This window comes from Malaya genurostris, chromosome 2 (genome assembly GCF_030247185.1).
Source record: "Malaya genurostris strain Urasoe2022 chromosome 2, Malgen_1.1, whole genome shotgun sequence".
NCBI lineage: Eukaryota > Metazoa > Arthropoda > Insecta > Diptera > Culicidae > Malaya > Malaya genurostris.
In genome coordinates, this window is record NC_080571.1 from 120,705,754 (window position 1) to 120,727,268 (window position 21,515).

The 21,515-nt window shown below is 36.9% G+C and overlaps 1 protein-coding gene across 1 annotated transcript; it reads right to left on the bottom strand.

Annotated features, from left to right (window-relative positions):
- Positions 1-731: 731 nt before the first annotated feature.
- Positions 732-14,936, bottom strand: LOC131430272 (45 kDa calcium-binding protein). The gene is made up of 3 exons (XM_058595102.1): positions 14,269-14,936; positions 13,524-14,202; positions 732-1,021 (listed from the first exon to the last, which is right to left on the bottom strand). Exons 1-3 carry the CDS (start codon positions 14,547-14,549, stop codon positions 947-949), a joined length of 1,035 nt encoding a protein of 344 aa, XP_058451085.1. The 5' UTR covers positions 14,550-14,936; the 3' UTR covers positions 732-946.
- Between the last annotated feature and the right edge of the window lie 6,579 nt (positions 14,937-21,515).

A 21,515-nucleotide genomic window follows, 5' to 3' on the forward strand; every position in this document is an offset into this window, starting at 1 on the left:
GTTCTCCAGTATTCAAGTACAGGCAGTGCATTACAGTATTCACGTATTCTGGCAGTATTCATGTCCTCCAGTTATATCTGTGACATTACACACCCACATTTTTCACTATACGCTCAATTTTCTCGGAGATGGAAGAATCGATTTCAACAGTCTCATTTGAAAGCTACTAAAACTTCCTGTTCTGGAGATATAATTGCATAAGTGACATAACCGACATTTAGTGGCGTGACGTAACCAACAAATAGTGATTGCAAAAAACGGAAGCTCGTTTGAAAGCTGCGATTGGGTTGAGTATCAAGTTCGAGGATCACATGACTGACAAACCACACTTTTTCCTACATGTTCAATTTTCTCGGAGATGGAAGGACCAATTTCGATAATCTGAGGCTCATTTAAAAGCCACTAACTCTTTCGGTTCGTATTATCGTTCAAGTGACGTAAGTGACATGTTTAGTTTTTTTTCTATTCGCACAATTTGTTCAGATTTGGCCAATGATCAAGTTCAAATGTTTTATTGCTGATGCATTCGGTGGATAAGGAAAATGTTTTTTATATTATTTTTTATGACTTCAAAATAAACATATTGTGGTAGAGCTCAATCTTCAATTTTCACATATCACAACAACAAAACATATACTATTCGATGCTTTTTAACTCATCATTTTTATATTCCGAAATCAATCAAAAGATATGGATTTCTTTTCTCGATCCGGAAGGTATAAAACCCCTAATTTGTACAAGTCGGCAAGTCAAACTTTTGTTAACGTAGAAAAGTAATTAAACGTACAACTAAAAGAGATTAATAAGGTATTCTGTATGATTCTCTAGAACCAATAAATGTGCACTTTTTTGCAATTTTAGAAAGATTTCATTTGCACTATCACGTCAGAATTGTTAATAACACGTAATATCACATTCAATTTTCCGCTGCCACGGTTCCTTTGTGTCAAAACTCGTCATGGAAACTGTCGGCCGTATTAATCATTTTAGAGGATATGAAAATAGCCGATTTTGCGACAATCTGAAACGAAAAGAATGTATTATTAATACTACGACACTGATAGATGGTAGAGAGTCTAATCTTATAAATATTAAATGTTAACGTTGAGCTTTAAAGATTTTCTAGTTCCTTTATGGGTGGAAGATTTATTGTACAAATTGACGTCTTTGTTTTCTATATGAGGGAGCGAATTCGAAATACGGAAAATAAACCTGTACAAACAGTGGCCTGGTTTTGAACATCTCGTAATTCCGTAGAGAAGGATTTATTTTATGCGTCGTTCGCATCTCTCAATAGGCCGTGAAATATCAATGCTAATAGCTAGCAAAAATGATAACAACCAGACGAATCAAAATACTTGTAAAGAGTTTCGAAAACCTGAAGGAGAAATTACTCAAAATCATTCGCAAAATTTCTCATATTTTATACCAAATACGGAAGCATACTTCATACCAAAGTATAATTGTTGGAGACTTTTTGTTGAAGACTTTTTGTCTGCAGATACTCTGATTTAACACTGCCAGAGAGCTGAGAAATCGTAACGTGAGCAATAACAGTGAGAAATATTTGAACCGATGAATATTTGACTTTGCTATTACCTATATAGATGTGGTTCATATTGCATGTGGCCTGGTTAACATTTCCATTATACTGTCCGCTTCTTCTCTCTTTCCATTAATTCTGCCAATAGCTTGCAAACATAATTCAATAAAGACGAAGCACGTTAAAAAAAAAGAATCCAGAGTAAAAATAAATAAAATCGCATGGATGTCGTGGTGCAAATGGTGTCCGAATGGTCGAGTTAGAATCGAGAAGCACAAAACGAAAAACGGTCGATTCGATAGAGTTTCGATCGAATCGCAAGATCTCGATTTCATGGATTGGGTCTGATTGTGTCGACACCAAGAACTCACAAGCAATAATTGAAGTACCCAATGAAAGGCCATGAGCATAATGTCATGATGATAGTCACATGTACTGGGGCATTCCACGCAAAATCATCCACCCAAATTTTTTTTTCATCTATTTTTTTTCGGTAAAGAACTCGAATATGTTCGACACGAATTTTTTTATTTCAATATGGCACGTGGAATTTTCGAGATATGATTTTTTGAAGTTTTGCGTTTAACAAAAGGGCCTCTTTTTTCAACAGCCTATACTGTAAAATCTAGAAAAGATACACAAATTCGTCCAAGACATGAAATGTGCGTCTTTTCCTTAGGTTTCAAATAAGCAATTCCATAAAACAACTTTTATAGTTTATTTAATGAAAAAAGTTAAAAATTTATGAAGAGTGGGAGGATTAATACTTTCGGAGCAGTGAATTTTTCAATCACGACCCGCATGCGCGGCGGAGCCTACTGCAGCGCTACTCCCTCGGATACAGGCTTAACTTGTCGACACATATCGCCCGGCATTTTGGCTACCTGGGCAGCAATGGCTACCAGACGGCTACCAAAATTGATTTAGTTAAATTTAACTAAAACTGCGGCCCATTTCAAAGTTTGACAGATGGAAAGTTATTTGGGTTTATTTTGCACTGGAAATAATTTTGACTTAAGAATTAATATTAATATTAAAATTTTCTTTGCAAGATTTTTTTCAGTGCCGGAAAATAACCATCGATCTGTCGAAAATAACCATGCTTTCGAACAGGGTTATTTTTGACAACATCAAAATAACCACTCGAGTGTCAGATTTCAACCAAAAGTTAAAATTAACCACGAAATGGTTCACCACGGCCCCCTGTCACGACGCCATCTTGATGAGATCAAAATCGGAACTTCAAAATCAGCTGATTGAAACGTAAACAAACAAACAGTAATGCATTTGTTTAACGCGTTTACCTTGTTTAGTGCACGAAAATTAGTGAATTTTGTGTCGACTCTCTCACAATAACTTGTTGGTTTACCTAAAATACAGCAGACAGTGTTTTGGGATATTAAGTGGAGATAATTTTCACAATTTGAGATTCGCGATGAGTATCAAAACATCGCAGTGTTTGGGGCTCGAAACGCGAGGGGCTCAACGTAATCGGTATACTTTCAAATGGCTGGTGCTCATATACCGGTGTCAGATGGCTGGTTCACAGCCTTAGTTAGCCGAGAGTTTTCATCTTTTCACGTTCACTGAAAATGTCAAAGATTTCGATGTGGAAAAATCCTGGTGGATACGGTTGTATCGTTTGAGGTGTATGTCTGGCTGCGGTGAAGCAGTCGATCACCAGAATGGCTGTCAGCCATATTTTACCCGCTGGCAGCGTTTAGTCAGCCATTTGGCAGCCATGCATATGCGGGATGTCGCACAACTGATCGAATCCTAACTTTGACAGTTTATTGTTAGCAACGTCACAGTTATGATCGCGGTGTGAAAATGAAAAAAATCTAATTTCTCAAGATGGGAAGAAGAAACCCGACGCAACGAATGTTTTTGATTTTTGCTAACACGAGCCTTAAAGTTAAATGGATTGCAGCAACGATTTTTGATTTTTGAATTCATTTTCACACCGCGATCTTAACTGTAACGTTGTTAACAGTAAACTGTCAAAGTAAGGATTCGATCAGTGGCGCGACATGTGTCGACAAGTTAAGCCCGTATCCGAGCAAGTTGCGCTGCGGTACGCTCCGTCGCGCGTGCGGGTCGTGATTAAAAAATTCACTACTCCGAAAGTATTAATCTTTCCACTCTGAAACTTTGCCAAGATTGAAACCCCTAAGGCATTTATTTTCAACTAAAAAAAAGAAACAAAATTAGGCCCGAATTTGAATTTTTTCATTTGTTTATCAATTTTGAACTTTTTTCCTTAAATAAACTATAAAGGTTGGTTTATTGCATTGCTTATTTGAAATCTAAGAAAAAGACGCACATTTCATGTATTGGATGAATTTTTGTATCTTTATTAGATTTTACAGTATACGCTGTTGAAAAAAAGCAAATGTAAATGTGAAACTTCAAAAAATTATATCTCGAAAATTCCACTTACCATATTGAAATAAAATAATTCTTGTCGAATATTTTCGAAATCTTTACCGTAAAAAAAGATAGTTGGATTAATTTTTTTTTGATGGCTGAATTTACGTGGAATGCCCCGTATATATCTTTGCACAGCGACATGACGCCAATTTCCCCTATTAGTTATTTTTAAATGGGATGGATTGTTGATGTTCGAATCAATGCATCGATTTCGATGAATAAATAAATTTCACTTTTCATCTGTATTAAGCCAAAACACATTTTGTATTGACGCCTAAGTCAATTGTGTTAAGTGCGGCATAGAATTTTGATGTGACATCGGTCTGAGAGTGGAAGAAGGAATATACGAAATCTTGATCTATTATTAGAAAGATGAAATGAAAATTACGGAAAAAAGATCGACCAATACGTCGGCAGTCTAATCGTATCTCTGCTATGGATCAGTTCAAATGTACACATATAGATAATAGTTGTTATCAAATTATTAAACAGCGAGATTTAACTGTACAATGACTACAGCGATAGAAAAATCTGGTTTAGCTTTGTTTTTTATCTTGGTGTGGCCAGTGACAGCTGATTCTGATGAAACAGCGTTGAATGCTTCACTCCATTCAAAGTTAGGAATGGAAACCGATGCTCTAGATACGTTATGGTATATAATAGGTAAAATTAGGTTCTGATTGGTCAAAGTACTGTTTTATCACAGCACTACGTTTTTGCAGCTGCTATCATCTGTATCACTCTTCTTCTGATTGCCGCGTCTATTTATTACTTTAATGCCGCTTTGAGAAGTGTTCACAGTTTTATCATTTTTGTTTTTCTCTGCGAATTAATCGCGTTGTACTTTAGTTTTTTGTGTATAAATGTTAAATCATCAGTTATTCCATGTGCGGTAGACGGGTATTTCATGAGTTTCTCCATATTTTTTTGCATATGTTGGTCCAATGTCATGTGCTTTGATTGCTACAATGTGTTTTTCGATAGATACTTCAACGTAGGTAAAACCGAAAAAGCAATATATTACTGCCTTTATGGTTTGGGGTGTCCAGCAATTTATCTGATGGTTTGCTTAACTTTGGATCAATTAGACAGCATAGATCGAGCGATGAAACCACCATTTTCCTTGTGGAATTGCGAACCAAGCGGTGAGTAGCTTCGGCCAAGAACCCATCCAAGCTTACTAATACCGTATACCGTTTTCTTGTAGGGAAAGCCGCCTCCTTCTTTTATTTTCACTTGCCTGTGATGCTGCTGATGGTTGCAAATGTGTGCCTTCTCATCGTGACTGCTTGGCGAGTCCAGGTAGTTCAGCGAGTTCTACATAATACGGTTCATTTTGATAGAAGCTCCGACTGTGACAAGTTTACCCTTACCTGGAGATTGGTGATGACGGTATCCGTGTTCTTTTGTTTGCACTTTGCGGTATGGGCATTCGGGAATCATTCTCGGTTGCATTTCCTATCTAGTGTTTACGCCTATCTGATGGGTGTAATAGTATTTCTACTTTGCATTTGTAATCGTCATGTTAAAAAGAAAACTACAAAACTGTTGATCGGATATTAAAACCATTGCACGAATTCGGTTTAAAGTATGTAAATAAGTACGATAGGTAATATAAGGTAAGCTTTAATTGGCAAACCCGAACGAAAAGATGTCACAGTTAATTTCGATAAATGAATGAGATGAGATGAGAAAGACAATATATTACCAGAATGCTGTTATGATGAGTCGTATACTTGAAGATAGATTACATTTTTCTTATCTTGAAGTAATTGAAAAGTTTGCTTGTTGCTTAAAAACAATCGAATCATTATTATAATATTTGGTTATAGCTTAGTAAATTATTCATGATTTATATTTTAAAACTATAAAATTTGTATATAGTTCTGTTAGTTCATGATGTCTAATTGAATTCCTGTTCACATTGAAATTTGCATTGCGGAGAGATAAAACTCTGTAACAGTATAATTCGCAAACGACGAACGGTTCTTTTACACGATGAGTCCTATAGTTTTGGCCACTAAATCTCACAGAACTGACTGCAGTAAGAAACCGTTCATCTCAACATAAACTATTTGAATTTGATGTTACTAGTTCAGAGAAACGAATTAAAAATATAATTTATTCAATATGAGTTATTAAATCTACGCGATTCTGAGTTACGTTGCATAAAGGGTGATCTAGTGATCGCATGTCTAACTTAAATCGAAGACCTTAGCATTTCAATTGCTGTTTACTTCTTATGGGTACCTGACTGTTCTAGTATTACCGGAAATTAATGGGCTGATGAGCTGATTAGAGCTGGTACAACGAATGATTTCAACCGGCCTGAACCGGCTGTACCACTGTCATACATTGATTTGTTCGACATCACAATTCTTGGTTTACGGCTGCCGCTCTTCATCTTCATTCATGCCCGAAACTCGCCAAATCACGATTAACCTGATTCTCCCATCTTCCCAGCTGCGCCCTTCGCCTTTTTGTGCCAACTGTAGCTGTGGCGATCACTGTATTGCCATGTCCACCGTATTCTTCCAGTTTTGACGAGCTTCAAGATGTTTGGATCACCATAGAGTGCAACGAGCTCACGGTTCATCCTTCGCCGCCACACTCCGTTCTCATGCACACCACCAAAGATCGGCATTAGAACTTGTTTTTCGAATACTACAGGTGCTTCCTCGAGTATGGTCAGGATTTCATGACCGTACACGTGTCATAAGCTTTTTATATATGGTAAATTTTGTGCGGGGTGGATTTTTCTTGACCGCAGTTTCCTCTGGATCCCGTAGTTGTTCCTTTGAGGGATGATGCGACTTCGTATTTCACGACTTACATTGTTATCAGCCTCGGGTTGGCATTTCAATGTGTAGAGCGCTGGTCTTGCAAGGCAATTGTCGTATGTTTGAGCTCCGAACTGGAAGGGTTTTGTCAGTAGGATTCACTAGTCGTGAAATGGTTCAGTACGCTAAGAATCGGCTGCGAAGTCGGTTTAAACAGAATAACAGTATAAATTCATTAGAAGACACTTTTCATGATTTTCATAATTTCCCAACCATGGTACCGGCAATGGATTTTTCTCCGTGTAGTAAAGATCTGAGGTAGAAATATTTCTCCACTATCTGGTTTTCGTGGAAATCGCATCCTGGCTCGTCGCATTACACCTCCCACGGCGGCGTTGAAAAGTAGGCATGAGAGTCCGTCACCTTGTCGCAGCCCTTGGTGTAATACGAATGATCTATATAGTTCATCAGAAACTTTTACGCAGTTTTGTACGTCGTCCGCCGTTGCTTTGATCAGTCTTGTCGTTCATGATTTCCCATAGCACTCCGATCGGTCAGTACGGACTCCTTAAAGTCAATGAACAGAAGTTGCGTTGCGATTCGGCCACGGTCACTTTACCACTGTCAACTAGTTGGATAAAGCACAAGTTGAAAGGTCCATTTGATGATTTTACATTGCCAGGTTCACAGATTAATCTGTGTTTTACAGATTTTCAATATGTTGCACAGATTTGAAAAAAAATACACAGATTTTCACAGATTCGCCAAAATGAACACAGACTGAGTCTTCAAAATTCAAAGATTGCTAGAGTTAACGGACCTCGACATTGCATTCAAATTGGACGGGGCCTTTCGCATATTAAACGAAAATGACTCGACACCCTGTGCGAGGCGAACGGCGCATAAAATAAATCTATAGAATAAAGTTATATAAAGCGCTCCTCCTAACCAAAACGCCCTCCATCCTTTTTTTTAAGGTATGCAAGACTTTTGTAAACGAAAGTTTTATCACAAACACTGTCTTTTCGTATGATCATTCTGCTATGCTATGTTTGGAAGTTGTTATCTGCTGGAAAATATGAACGGACTGCAAAAAAGTTGTTTCGCAGCTTTTCGTTATAAGATTTACGTAGACTGAATGAACATATTTACGTACGAAACGTCGTAACGTAGTCGTTTGCTATTTAGTAATTTTCTGTTTTCATCACATACGAGTCTACTTATGCAGTGCAGTACCGAGGGAATTTGGCGCCCGGGGCAATCGCTGGTGTATTAAGAAAAATAAAAGCTGAACTCCATCTCCGGAAAGATGATTTGGACGAGCAAAAAAAAGTCCCAAGGATTGGTTTGCTGCTCCCCTAAAAACAAAAATTTTTCCCGTCGTCCCCTCTAGATACGCCACTGTATTCATGATTGAAACAGGTAAAACACAAAGCCATATATTGGGTATATTAGTTATTTCATAACAGTTATTATTATTCGCAAATTATCTATGGCGCAAATAAAATTTCGTTTTCTGTTATTTTTTTTTTACATTTCAAGGGGAATAATGCATCGTTGTTGTGGGGCATAATGTCTTTTCTTGTGGGACATACCACTGATTTTTTAGGCATTTTATTCGACTGCTACGGATTTTTTGTACTCTTTCTGGTTAGACTTCACTAAAAAGAACTTTTCACTCTATCATGAAGTTTAGTTCACTAAAAAGAACTGTTCGCTCTATCATGAAGAAACTTTTTGGGCTCAAATGTAATTATTTTCATTCCGAAATAAAAATCAGGGAAATTGTTATTAACAATCAAATAGAAAAAAAACGGCCAACCAAGACCGGGATATGTAGTATGAATTAAACGTATATTAGTGAAAAAAAGTTTAGACCTGTGCGCCGCCGCGCCACGCCGCCGTCGCCGATAATTTCGACACGCCGCCAATTTAAGAAAAAGATTATCAGCGCGCCGTTAATCACATTTTATTCATGCCGCCGATTATATTACATCAGCCGAAAAAAATGATTTTATCGATTTGGAATTGTTTTACAATTTTAATGAAAATTCATTAAAAATTAATCACTAAAGTATTTTCCGCCTACTTACACTGAATTTTTCATCTTTTGACGAGTTTAGAACAGCCGAATTACCGACCATTTTCATTCTACTGATATATCAGCAGAAATAAACATTTGTTGACAGCAGTACCTTGAGGTATCGTTGCGATGGTAATTTTACTGAAAAAATCAGCTAACGAGAATGGAATAGCTGACAACGGCAAACTAATTTTAGTGTGAATAGTACAAATAGATATCAGCAATAAAAGTAAACTTGGAGTAGAAGAAGCTCGATTTAAAAGTGATTACTACTACTTTTTTGTGTAAACTACGATTAAACATGGAAAATCTTCAGAAATGTGTGAAATTGGGTGAGATTAGGTTAGGTTACCTGCTGTGTGAATCGATATTGAAATTAATAATATGTTTATAATTGATTACGCCGAATCGCGCCGCCTCCGCCGCCGAAATTTTCAGAAAATGGCGTCACGCCGATTCGCCGCCGCCGCTGGTCAAAAAGTTGCTTTAGCCGCCGATGTTGACAATTTTGATCGGCGCACAGGTCTAAAAAAGTTAGCTTGCACCATTTGGTACTATCCCCGTAGAAAATCCTCTCGATTATCCCACCGACTTATTAAGGTTTCGTTGGTACAATCGGCTGACGGATCCATCGATTAATTGACCATTTGTTGCACAGACGCTCATGGGAGTTTAAGGGAAAAACAGACATTGCTCGTTATTGATTGAAATTTCAATAACGGTATCCCCATTCATCTCAGCTCCACTAATCATCTCGTATACGAAAACTATCAGTTGTAGTGAGATCTGCTGTCTCTGTTCGCAAGATAGATTTCAAAGGTAAAATGAAATTAGGTCCCTTCGCTTCAAATTTTCGCGTCGCTATGTCAGCACACTTTTTGAACTTTTATTTCTGCGGTATTGCTTATTAGAGCTGAAGCAAAGATATTGCATTCGATTTAATCACAATTCGTTGATTGAAAGTCGAGTAATCGGCAAAATAACATACGACTCTACTAATTGGATGACTATTGGTGCATAGTTTTATCTACATAAATCAATGCGTAGAAATATTTCCAAGCCAAAAATGTGTTTAAAGTCGGTTGAGTTGTAATTGTGTAAACCTTACCACTGTTTTTTACTGTTTCACACCCCCATTTAGAAAACCAAGACGTTTTCCTACGTAAAATAGTATTTTGGCAGATCTCCTGATACCCGGCTGGTTCGATCAAACACGAGGTGCAACTTCGGGCGGTCTACCTCAGCTCAGCTTAGCTCAACTCGAATGACAATAGCTCTCGACTCGAATGACAACAAAGTGTTCTGAGCACGCCTGCCATTTAAAATGCTCGAATATACGATTCTGATATCAAATTTGAAGTATTTAAATATGTGTTGCCATATCTCACAACTTATCGAGCAACTCTTGTATGTAAACTGAACTTAATACATGTATAAAATTCGCAGTAAAATTTGTTTTTTATCCGATAAATACGTAAGACTCCAATAAAAAAACTGTCTTTTGATAGACTTAATTAGTGAAAGATTCTTAGAATAAAAGTAACTAGATAGTAAGCAAGAATTTTACTTTTACTTTGAGTATTGTGGATTGTTTCTGAAAAACGTGCTTAATCCACCTAGCAGTGAGATGATACCTTTTTATCAATCAGCATGTGTTTTTCGCGTGAATATTTTTCGTTGGGTTTATTTTTCATGAAATTATTTTAATGACCGTCATTTTAAATGAATTGTAATTAATATTTTTGAACTGCAACACGAATCGAAGATAGAAATTGTATGAACCTTAAAATTATTCCTTTCAATCTAAACGTGTGAAGCAATCTTGCTTGGGAGTTTTCCTAGATATTGAAGGTGCCTTTGATAACGTGTCTTTCAATTCAATTCTGGAAGCAGCCCGTGGTCATGGCATACCTTCAAGTATCACAAATTTGATACACGCAATGCTTAGCGACTTCTTTGTTCATCACTTCGGCAAGCAAAGATTAGAAAGCTGAGTGTCTGTGGGTGTCCTCAAGGTGGTGTACTATCCCCACTTTTATGGAACCTAGTCGCTGATGGTTTGTTAACGAAACTTAATAACCTTGGTTTTGCCGACGATTACCATATATTGCTGACCGGTATAAGCATTAACACTCTCTTTGATTTAATGCAGTAAACCCTGCGATCTGTTGAGCAATGGTGTTGTTAGGTTGGATTATCTGTAAATCCGGGCAAAACATCAATGGTGCATTTCACTCATCGTAGGATAATCACAGGAGCTCGTCCGTTACAGTTCTTCGGTTCAGAGGTCACTGTGGTCGATCAAGTTAAATACGTCGGGATTATTCTCGATTCAAAACTGAATTGGTCTGCTCACATAGACTTCAGGATTAAAAGAGCTTGCATGGCTTACGGCCAATGCAGATGAGCTTTTCGAAAATCATGGGGACTCAAACCCAGATACATTCATTGGATCTATGCAACTATTGTCAGACCAATTTTAGCATATGGATGTCTTGTATGGTGTCAGAAAGAAGAAGTCGCGACAGTTCAGTCAAAGCTAAATCATTTCCAAAGGATGGTCCTAATGGCGATGACAGGAGCACTCACGACAACTCCTACTGCTGCTTTAGAGGCGCTACTGTGCATTAAACCACTACATGTGTTCCTAAAACAAGAAGCATTATCTTGTGCATACCGTCTTAAGGTTACAGGGCTTTGGAGCAGTAACCCTTTAGATTATGATACTAGCCACATTCGCTTGTGATTCCAAATGGTTACGTGGGATGAGTATTTACTCGCTGACCTAACTCTCACATGCAGTTTTCCTTTCAAAACATTCAATGTGAGCTATCCTCTTCGTGAGGAATGGTTGTCTGGAACGACAACTTGATGAACACATAGTTTGTTATACGGACGGTTCTCTGTTGAATGGTCGTGCTGGTGCTGGTGTCTACTGTCGTGAAATGAGGCTGGAGCAGTCTCATTCACTTGGTAGATACTGTACTGTGTTCCAAGCAGAAATCTACGCGATTCTGTGTGGAGTACAATCGGCACTTCAGCAGAGGATATGTGGTAAACGAATTTATTTTTGTTCCGACAGCCAGGCAGCCTTAAAAGCACTCAGTTCGCATGATTCACGGTCGAATCTAGTGATCGCATGTCGTACTCAAATTGAAGACCTAAGCATTTCAAATGCTGTTTACTTTTTATGAGTACCCGGCCATTCTGGTATTACTGGAAATGAATGAGCTGATGAGTTGGCTAGAGCTGGTGCAACGAATGATTTCGTAGGTCCTGAACCAGCTTTACCACTTTCAACTAGTTGGATAAAGCACAAGATTCGTTCTTGGGCTGCATCCAAACATGCCAGCTACTGGCGCAGCTTGCAAACTTGCCCTCAGACAAAAGCATTTCTACCAGATTTAAATCTGAAAATGTCAATGTGTCTACTGCATTTCTCCAAGCATCATTGCAGCATTCTGGTCAGAGCTCTGACTGGACATTGCAAACTCAATTATTACATGGCTACTATTCAACGTGCTGAGTATTATTCGTGTGATTTGTGTGAATGCGATTATGGTACTTCATATCATCTGATATGTAACTGTCCCGCATTGACGCAACTACGTATCCGGGTTTTTGGTTCTTCATACATGGTTGAGTCTGTGTATGCGGAGCTAGAATTAAAGGATATTCTCTCGTTTCTCACCCAATGTGGTAGGGAGCTATAGTCAGAAAGGTTAATCGTTCTTGCTGGAGTGAATGAATCCTTTCTGTATTCACCTTAAATAGGGTTTAGCAGATTGTTTGGCATCCTTTAGGGGGTACCGAATTTACTTCTGCTCGTACATACTGCGAATCGTTCTGCATTCTTCCGGGAGTGCAGAATTGTGTCGCTTTTGTAAGATCTCTAAATCCTCTCGGGGGTTGGAGGTTTTATTAATCAGCAGACTGTTCGGGACCTCGTAGAGGTTCAGAATTTACTTCTGCTTCCACTAAATGTGATCCCCAGCAGATTGTTCAGCATCCTTTATCAAGGGGAACGTGCCATTTGAGCCATTTTGTTCTGATTCCTGATTCGTATAACTCAAAAAGTAACCATCCTATCATTGAATAGCGTTCTGGGTGACGCGGAGACCTTTCATTTGCGACTAGTTTGATCAAAATCGGTCCAGCCACCTCTGAGATCTCGACCCCTTTGTTGACAACACACATACAGAATCGATTGGTATATGACACTCGGTCCTCCGGGCCTCGGAAAATTTTCCTGAAGTTTGAGCGAATTCTATACCTATTTTTTATATTTATAAAAAAGGTAAAAATTCGCGATGTGTGCCGCCGAATAAGAAGTATGGATAAAATCTCATTCTGGTAGTGTCCGTATAGTATTGATACGCAAAGCTTAACCCACGTTCTCATACGTAGTGTTGAGACAGACATATTTGTATTGTGGTAACGCATATCATATTAGTTTCACCACAACCTGACATTGCGAAAACTCATGTGCACAAAAAATAAGTTGTAAAACCAACACACACAATTATTCACTAAATTCACAACCACCAAAAACCGATTCGATGTTAACCATTGCTTAATAAGAAATAAACGTGGTAATAAAATTCAACCGAAAGTAAATTTCTATTCTAACGAACTTTTCTATCGATTTTGATAATTATCCATAAATTATGATATGTTGAATTCATACCTCTTGTAGTGTCAATTTCCGGTCTCCATTTTTATCAGCCAAGCTAAAGAGAGTCGACGCTTCTTGGATTGCATACCGCGGATGACGCGGGTCTACGTAAGACAGCAACTCTCCCCGGTCAGCCTTTCCGTCTTTGTTTTTGTCAATTATTTTTATGAATTCCTCCTTCCGCTCACGTTCACTTCGTGAAAGTATTAGCTTTTTATTGCTAGCATCGTCAACGCCGATCGGCAGTACATCAGAGAATTCGACTGCCGTGAGCTTGTCGTCTCCGTCCAGATCGAACTGACGAAGGATATCATCCACCAAATTCAGCAGATTTACCGTGCTGGATTCTGGGTGACGAAATGATAGAAACTCATCGAGCGTCAAACTTAACGGATCCGTGCGAGCCGCCTCCATCCAGAGAGCTTTTTCTCTTACCAACGACTCTTTCACTTTGCGGTCCAGTGTGTCGAATAGTGACTTTTTTTTGTACGTTTCACTAATACCTTTTTCACGGAATGCATATGTTTGATACTCATCCCAACTGATTAGTCCATCCCGCGGTTTTAGGTCGATTTCCACAAACGTAGTCGGATTTGTGCGTATTGCATTATCAATATGGTCCCGTATTTTATAATTGATGTATTTGGCGAGCTCTTGCATTGATAAATAGTTGTCTGCATTGGTATCTGCCCTGTGAGGTGAGAATAGAAAAAAACAGTCAACATTCGATCAACCCGATGTTTTTTTTAAAATATACTTATTAAAAGCGCCAGTTAGCTCTCGTAGCGCATTGTCATCCACCGCAAACATCCCAGCGTTCAAATTTCTCTCGTTATCCTCGACGTTTCCATTACTTTTCTTTCTCATCGCATCAGTAGTGGATTTGATGGGGAATGCTAACATCAATATACAGGTAATGAAAATCAGATAGAAAAGTACGGGCAAAAGTGTGGACCAACGTGGAATTTTCATGTTACGTAACATTTTTATTATGAGACCCATTTTTGTTGTTCGGTTTCCACTGTTCACGACTTTCATTAAAAGTACGGAATGTGTTTTGTTGATAGTGACTTAGCGATACGCTGTTTAATACGAAAGTAGAGCAAATCCATCTGTTTTTGTGTTTTGTTTTGCAATTCCATAATCAATTCCACATATTGTACAAGGAATGTGTTGCAGATGGTCATCAAACTGTCATTACACTATTGGTTTCGAAATCAAAATCAATTTTTTCAAAATATCAAGTTCGCACTCGCAGTCATAACACTACTGACATATTAACTAGTTAATGAAAGTGAAAGAGAAACCATTGTTGTTGCTGCTGCTGCTGCTGCTGCTACTGGCGCGACTTAGGGAATTGATCGACTCAGGTTGGCAGTCGCCCCAACTTCCCCCTCGATTGCGGTGCAAAGATTTCCATCTCCATCATGAAAGAGCGAACATTACAGCAGTGAGCGCGTGGTTCTCTCTGAAGAAGTAGATGCAAACATAGCGAGTTGTATCAAAACAAAATCGCTGAGACGATGATTTATAAACAATTTATTTAATGCGGCAGTACGCATAGTAGTAGTGTGTATGATATTGTAAGTCAGAGCGGAGAGCGAGTTCATTGGAGAAAAAAAAATTATTCAATAGAGTTAACTTGTCTGCAAACATCGTACATTTGCTGAAAAAAAACATGTTATTGAAAGCTTTGATAAGTATGCTACTATGGGGAGACGTTGAAAGCATAGCAATACGTCCAATGTAGTTCTATGATTTAAGAAGTCTGTGGGAAATCTACTTAAGTGCTATAGTATAAGTCAAGGCTATATAAAGAATAATAATTGTACAATTAGTTAAAGGCTAATCGTGTGAATCGCTTGTTTTCGCTGTACATACATCTGATTTAAATTTGTTTGTTCAATGTAGAGAGGTCTTCGAAAACAATGCAAACTCTTGAGGTGCGAATATTCTTAGTTTCAAGTAAAAGCATTAGCATTAGGATTAGTCAACCAGGGGTGGTCGTTCAAGTTCAAGCATTAGCATTAGGATTAGAGACCGCTCGTGTGTTGCTGAGACGTAATTGATCATGACGAATTGAGGTTGCAAAATGTTCTTTTGGAGCAACATGCTTCGACGTACAAACTGCATCGATTCCTACATATTGATCAATACCGACGCCGGCCACATCCGAATACAGATCTGATTTAGAATGAAAGCCCTGTTAGTTAGTTAGTTAGTTAGTTTGGAAGCACTTGTTAGTTGCCACTAGAAACCGAGGAACCCTTTGCATTCCCATATGCTTCACAGGAAGGTGTAGGTTATTAACAAATTTACAAATAAGGTATTGTCCTGGGTAACCGGTTACCAAGCATGCTATGAAGTTTTACCGTGTTTTGGGTGGACCAAAAAAAAGTTCAACGTTGGTATAAATTACAGTTAAAAAACTATAACAATTTATAGTACGATTTCAAGGATGGTAAAAAGCTTACCACAAACTATAATTACACGGAAAAACCGAAATTAGCATTTTGGCGAAAAAAATAGTTGATTCTCTGATTTTAGTTAGTTATTTTTTGAGACAACTAAAAAAACTTACTTCTGCTAATTTAATTTTTTTTAAAATTCTCATTCCCTTAATAACAATAAAATATTAGTTGAAAAGGCTATTCTTTAATTTAATGTAAACGTGCTGTCATTTCTTAGCTAATGTTAACACTGTAATGACTACTAGCAACTAGATGACACACTACTACCGACATTAATTTTCCGTCGCGGTTGTCTTTTCTATATTGGCAGGTATAGGGACCGTGCTCGAGGGCGTGGTTCAATGGCGCGGTGACGACAGCGCATGAGGAGGCTGGTGGAACAAAATAATCCTACCATAGCAAAACTTGTAATCTGAGTTTGAAAATACTTTCTAGCGTATTGACTCTGCGTATTTTCTTCTGAATCCAGGAACTATTCGCGTGCGGGGCAAACGATTGTTCAATATTCAATTGTCGAATTATTCGTTCTGTATTTAAATACGGCCTCGTCATTTTTTGTCATTGTGGATTGTGGATTTGTGTATAATATTGATCATATTCTCTCAAACATATTCTATTATCACGATAGTCTCAGCACATTAAATGATTTTTTAATCAACTGGATTGGAAACACTGAAAATAATATAAAATAATTGCAGAAAAATTCTAATTTTAGACCTGTAGTAAAAATTGCTTCTGTGTAATTTCTTTTTATACTTTCACTTAAAGAAAATACATCGATAAAGAATTTAAATACTTTGTTAAATGAAGTAAGTTTATATCCAAATTCTTCTTACTTTCACTGAATTGCAATTTTTGCACCACTTGCTATTATTTTTTTTTCAGAGCAAAAAAGACCCAAATCACATTCCATTTTAACTACTCGATAAAAAATAACTATCAAACTTTAACTAAAAGTGCAAATAATTCGCAGGATTGTCCATGTTCTTAGAATAGAGGAAGGAAATAAATTGCAATCGTAAAAATGCTAGTAAATTCACGTGTAGCCAGTTCGACGTATATTGAAAATACGAGTCACAAAATCACAACAAATAATCATTTTATTGAAACGCTGAACTGTTTTGCCTTTCTTATATAGAAAGATTATATAATCACTTGAAAATCGACTAGTAAAAATTGGCAAAGTGTTTTATGCCATTCCACTCAGTTCGTCGAGCTGTCGATATAGCCTTCAGTTGAAAAAACTATATTTTTGAATCAATTCAGTTAAAAAACTACAACCAGTTATGATATAGGTTGGAAGATACAACGAGCTTCGTTTGACATATACAATTAGAGTGAGAAACTCACTTCACTGTTCCACATAAATATATTATAACGTACAATCGCATCAAATGCGCACAAATTCTGAATAAATACACTTTCCACCAGAGATGGCATTTCACCAGAGTGATACACGCTGGCGTCAGATTCTTGTCCACACCGAGGATAAAAAAAACGAAGCATCGCACAAAGAGGAAAGCGCACTTCTTCTCAGTGTCGAATAGACAGCATTTGAGTGTGTGCTTGTGGTGAAAGCAGCTGGCGCGAGTGAAACACATTCTCTTCGTATGCTTCGCTCTCACGCGCTCTCGTCTAAATACACCCAAGTGACCACTGGCGCGTGATGGTGAGCGAACACTTCTGTGAACTTCAATTAATATAGAGTAGATCTGGCCTTGCTATGAAAAATTTTCAAGGAAAACCGAAAATTTTACGATAAATTGTTTTATTTTGCTGATTTTGCGTGTCCACGCTTCTTCTACGCAAACCATACAGCAGAGTGCTCACCGGCGTGTACACTTCTGTGAAAGTATCTGCATCCACCTCAGATAATTTATTAGCTAATGCTCTAGCACTTTCGAGCGATTCAGTGGAAGAGGTAAAAGGAAATAAACAAACGCACTCATGATGCGTGCACACTTTACACAACAGTTGTGTAGATATGTGAAAGAGAAGAGCTCTCGTTGAAGTTGTCAGTGCGAGGGGAGAAATTTTGCTTGCTCTTCATCACACAGAGGAGATGGACATCTCTGCTTTCCACTAAGAGTTTACGGTATTTTCACAAATCGGATATATCGTAACACATGCGAAAAACAACAAAACAATTGCAAGCAGTTTCAACAAGATTATCCTTCTTAGCTTTTCAATGCATTGTTTTGCTTTGACGCTTTTCATGAGTTTTTGGCTAATAAACTTGTTAATAAAACCAATTTCATTATTGTTTTCTTTGTGCTGTCTTTCAGCAGTGATGGTGACAGATAGATAGAGTCAAATTTTCTGATTTTAATCACAGAATTAGTTACTAATGATCATTTCGTGTTGGATTGAAATTTTGCTGGTTTGTGTCCAGAATATTCGCCAACTAAACACATTCTCTAAAAATATAGTTTTTTCAGCAAAGTAAATTCTGAATTTCAACTAATTTAATAGTTATTTTTGATATTTCGGTCGTTCCGTGTTAATTAACTGTAAGTTAAGCCAACGTTGGACGGTATTGTCACATTCGAAAAAGTAATTGCACTGTTTCTTAGATTTGTTTCTATCTTTCATTTCTAGTTATTCGTAGTTTGCATGTGGCTCAATATAGTGAAACGGTTTCGTTGCTTGCAAAAAAAAAACGAATTTTTCCAAGAAGAGTAGAAAAAACTGTATATTTCAAGGATCACATTGAAATAAAAATTATGTATCGTATATTTATGAGTTCAAAGCCTACAAAAATAGTTTATTTGTTTATTTAGTAGTAATAAAAAAGCCCGTTGGAGCTGTGATTTTTCGTTCACCAACAAGCCATCTTTTGTATGAACAGATTACATTTGTCCAAATGGTACATAACCAAATCTTATAATCATCCTGTTTAAGCCTCAAAGCTACCTAACTACTATTTATATCGATTAATTATCTTAATAAAATTAGCGGGAAAAGATTCGGAGAAGACGGAGGTTTTTAAAAGTATTACGAGATAAATTGTAATCAAATTCATTAGAGCAAACATGGAATACACGATACATACCGGAAAACGATTCATGAAAGGGATTGAACCGCAGGCTACGTCGATGAATGTCAAAACTTAGCTGTAGTAAGAGATCCGCACAATTAATTCAATTGGATTAAGTCTGTGACGAAAAGTTAGTAAGATGGAAAAAAATCGGTGGCTAATTTTGTGTGGAATGCACCATATGTACTTTTTGCTCATGCTGGTCGTCAAAATGTGAGATAACTAAGTACTCCTATCTTATGACTCCCCATGTATCTATGATGACATTTGATGGCACTCAATAGAACGACATCGACTGGGTGCTATCGTTTTATGCGTTAGTAGCAGTATGAGAGGGAGCGAAATGTCTTATAAGTTACCGCCCATCCGACATTGAAATATTTATCATAATATATTGCAACATATCAAGATGCTTTTAATTATACTATATTTTATAGTATTGAATTTTATTGTAGGATATTTTGTTTTATTATGTATAATGTGTAATATAATACATATTACAATATGTTGTATTTTATTGTATTATTTTATGTTGTGTACATTAAATTAGATTATGTCATATTATGTTACATTGTATTATGTTGTATTATATTTTTATCTATTTATAAATGCATTGTTCATAACTGAATGATTGAAAATAAGTGTGGATTGTGGATAGCACTTGAAGGAAACTTGTTTCTTTCTGAAGGTTTGACATGAGTCTGACGCGTTCTTCTCAAACAAGCCATGAGATGGGTTCAAGCATGTGTAGCGAGATGCTTCATCTATGCATTGGATATTATGGTTGAAAGAGCATCTTTAATTTCCTCGGAATACGTGCTCTGCACGGAACAACCGAAATTAGCTCTGCGCCTAATTCGTATTACTGTTTTTGAATTAGTTGATTTTAACAACAAAATTTCCAAAATAACTAAGAAATTAGTTAAAATTGAGAATTTACATTGCTGGAAAAAACTCTTATTTTTAGAGAATGTGTTTAGTTGGCGAATTTCCTGGACACAAACCAGCAATATTTCAATTCAACACGATTGACACCTAATTTTGTTATTAAAGTCAGAAAATTTGTTTCTATTTATCTATCACCATCATTACTGGAGAACAGCACAAAGAACACAAATGAAATTGGTTTTATGAACAAGTTTATTAACCAAAAACTCATGAGAAGTGTCAAAGCAAAACAATCCATTAAAAATCTAAAAAGGACAATCTTGTTGAAACTGTTTTGATGTTGTTCGCATGTGTTACGATATATCCATATATAAATTTCTAAGCCGATATGTAAAAATGACGTAAACTCTTAGTGGAAAGTGTATTTATTTGTGCGCATTTGAAGCGATTGTGCGTAATAATTGTATATGTCAAAAGAAGTTTTTTGTATCTTCCAACCTTCCGGGCTACGCCGCTATTTGTATTCGGTTTTTGTTTTCCGAGTGCTCAAAGTTTTCAGTGAGAGAATCGATTTCGCGAAGTCGAAAGAAGAAAACAGCGATTTAGAAGAAAATGTAAAAAGAAGTTTATGTTTCGTTTATGTTTTTTTTCTCCAATACAACATCGTATTTATACCTGTCAATATAGAAAAGACAACCACGACTGAATTTTTTTTCGGTAGTAGTGTGCCATCTAGTGGCTAGTAGTCATTACGGTGCTTACGTTTTTTCGGTGACAGTGCGCCACATAGCTGCAAATTGCAGAAGCCAATTCAACCAATCATGTTGGTTTAAAACAACGTTTTATTTCTCTATTTCAATTAATAAATTAGTTGAATGGAAATGAAGTGTGCCTTAGCTAAGAAATGACAGCACGTTGAATTGGTGAATTCAACTAAAAAAATAGCCATTTCAACAAATATTTTATTATTATTAAAAGAATGAGAAATGAGAATTAAAAAATCTAAATTATCAAAACTAAGATTTTTTTAGTTGTTTCAAAAAATAACTAACTAAAATCAAAAATCAACTAATATTGTCGCCAAAATGTTGATTTCGGTCTTTCCATGTGCTCCGCCCTACCTCTTTTTTCGCTTTTGGGTAACAGCTATACTAAGAAGTGAAATGATTGATCATATCGATGCTACTGTAAGTCAACTCGCATCTACTGGCAAATCCTTGAACTGATTGTGATGGTTTCACTTCACATCACATCACATCACTTATGTACTTCTTATTGATACTTTGGCACAAAAAAGGATTAGTTTTCGAAATTCGAAAAATTCCGAACAGCTGAAAAGGATATTTTGGACATTTTAAATGTTAATTGTTCTGATAGATGCGATATATGCATAAGCAGCATTACTTGAATAGTTAGGCGATGATTCAATCCTTCGGTAGTTGATGATAGTAGAGTTTCGTAGTTTAGTAGTCAATGAGACAGTATATTCTGTCGTTTTCTGATGATGAAAGAAGATGTAAAGAAGAAGTAATTTCTCCAAAAATAGTATATACATTCCTCAAAGTCACAGGTCTTGTGAAATGATGACAACATAAATTTACATCGAAT

Bases quoted from the DNA above. Each gene is read 5' to 3' on its own strand.
- LOC131430272 (XM_058595102.1), bottom strand. From the start codon at position 14,549: ATGAAAGTCGTGAACAGTGGAAACCGAACAACAAAAATGGGTCTCATA. The intron at 14,203-14,268 runs GTATATTTTAAA...CTCACCTCACAG, and splicing joins CTAACTGGCGCTTTTAATAA to GGCAGATACCAATGCAGACA. The intron at 1,022-13,523 runs GTATGAATTCAA...TTTTCGTTTCAG, and splicing joins GGAAATTGACACTACAAGAG to ATTGTCGCAAAATCGGCTAT.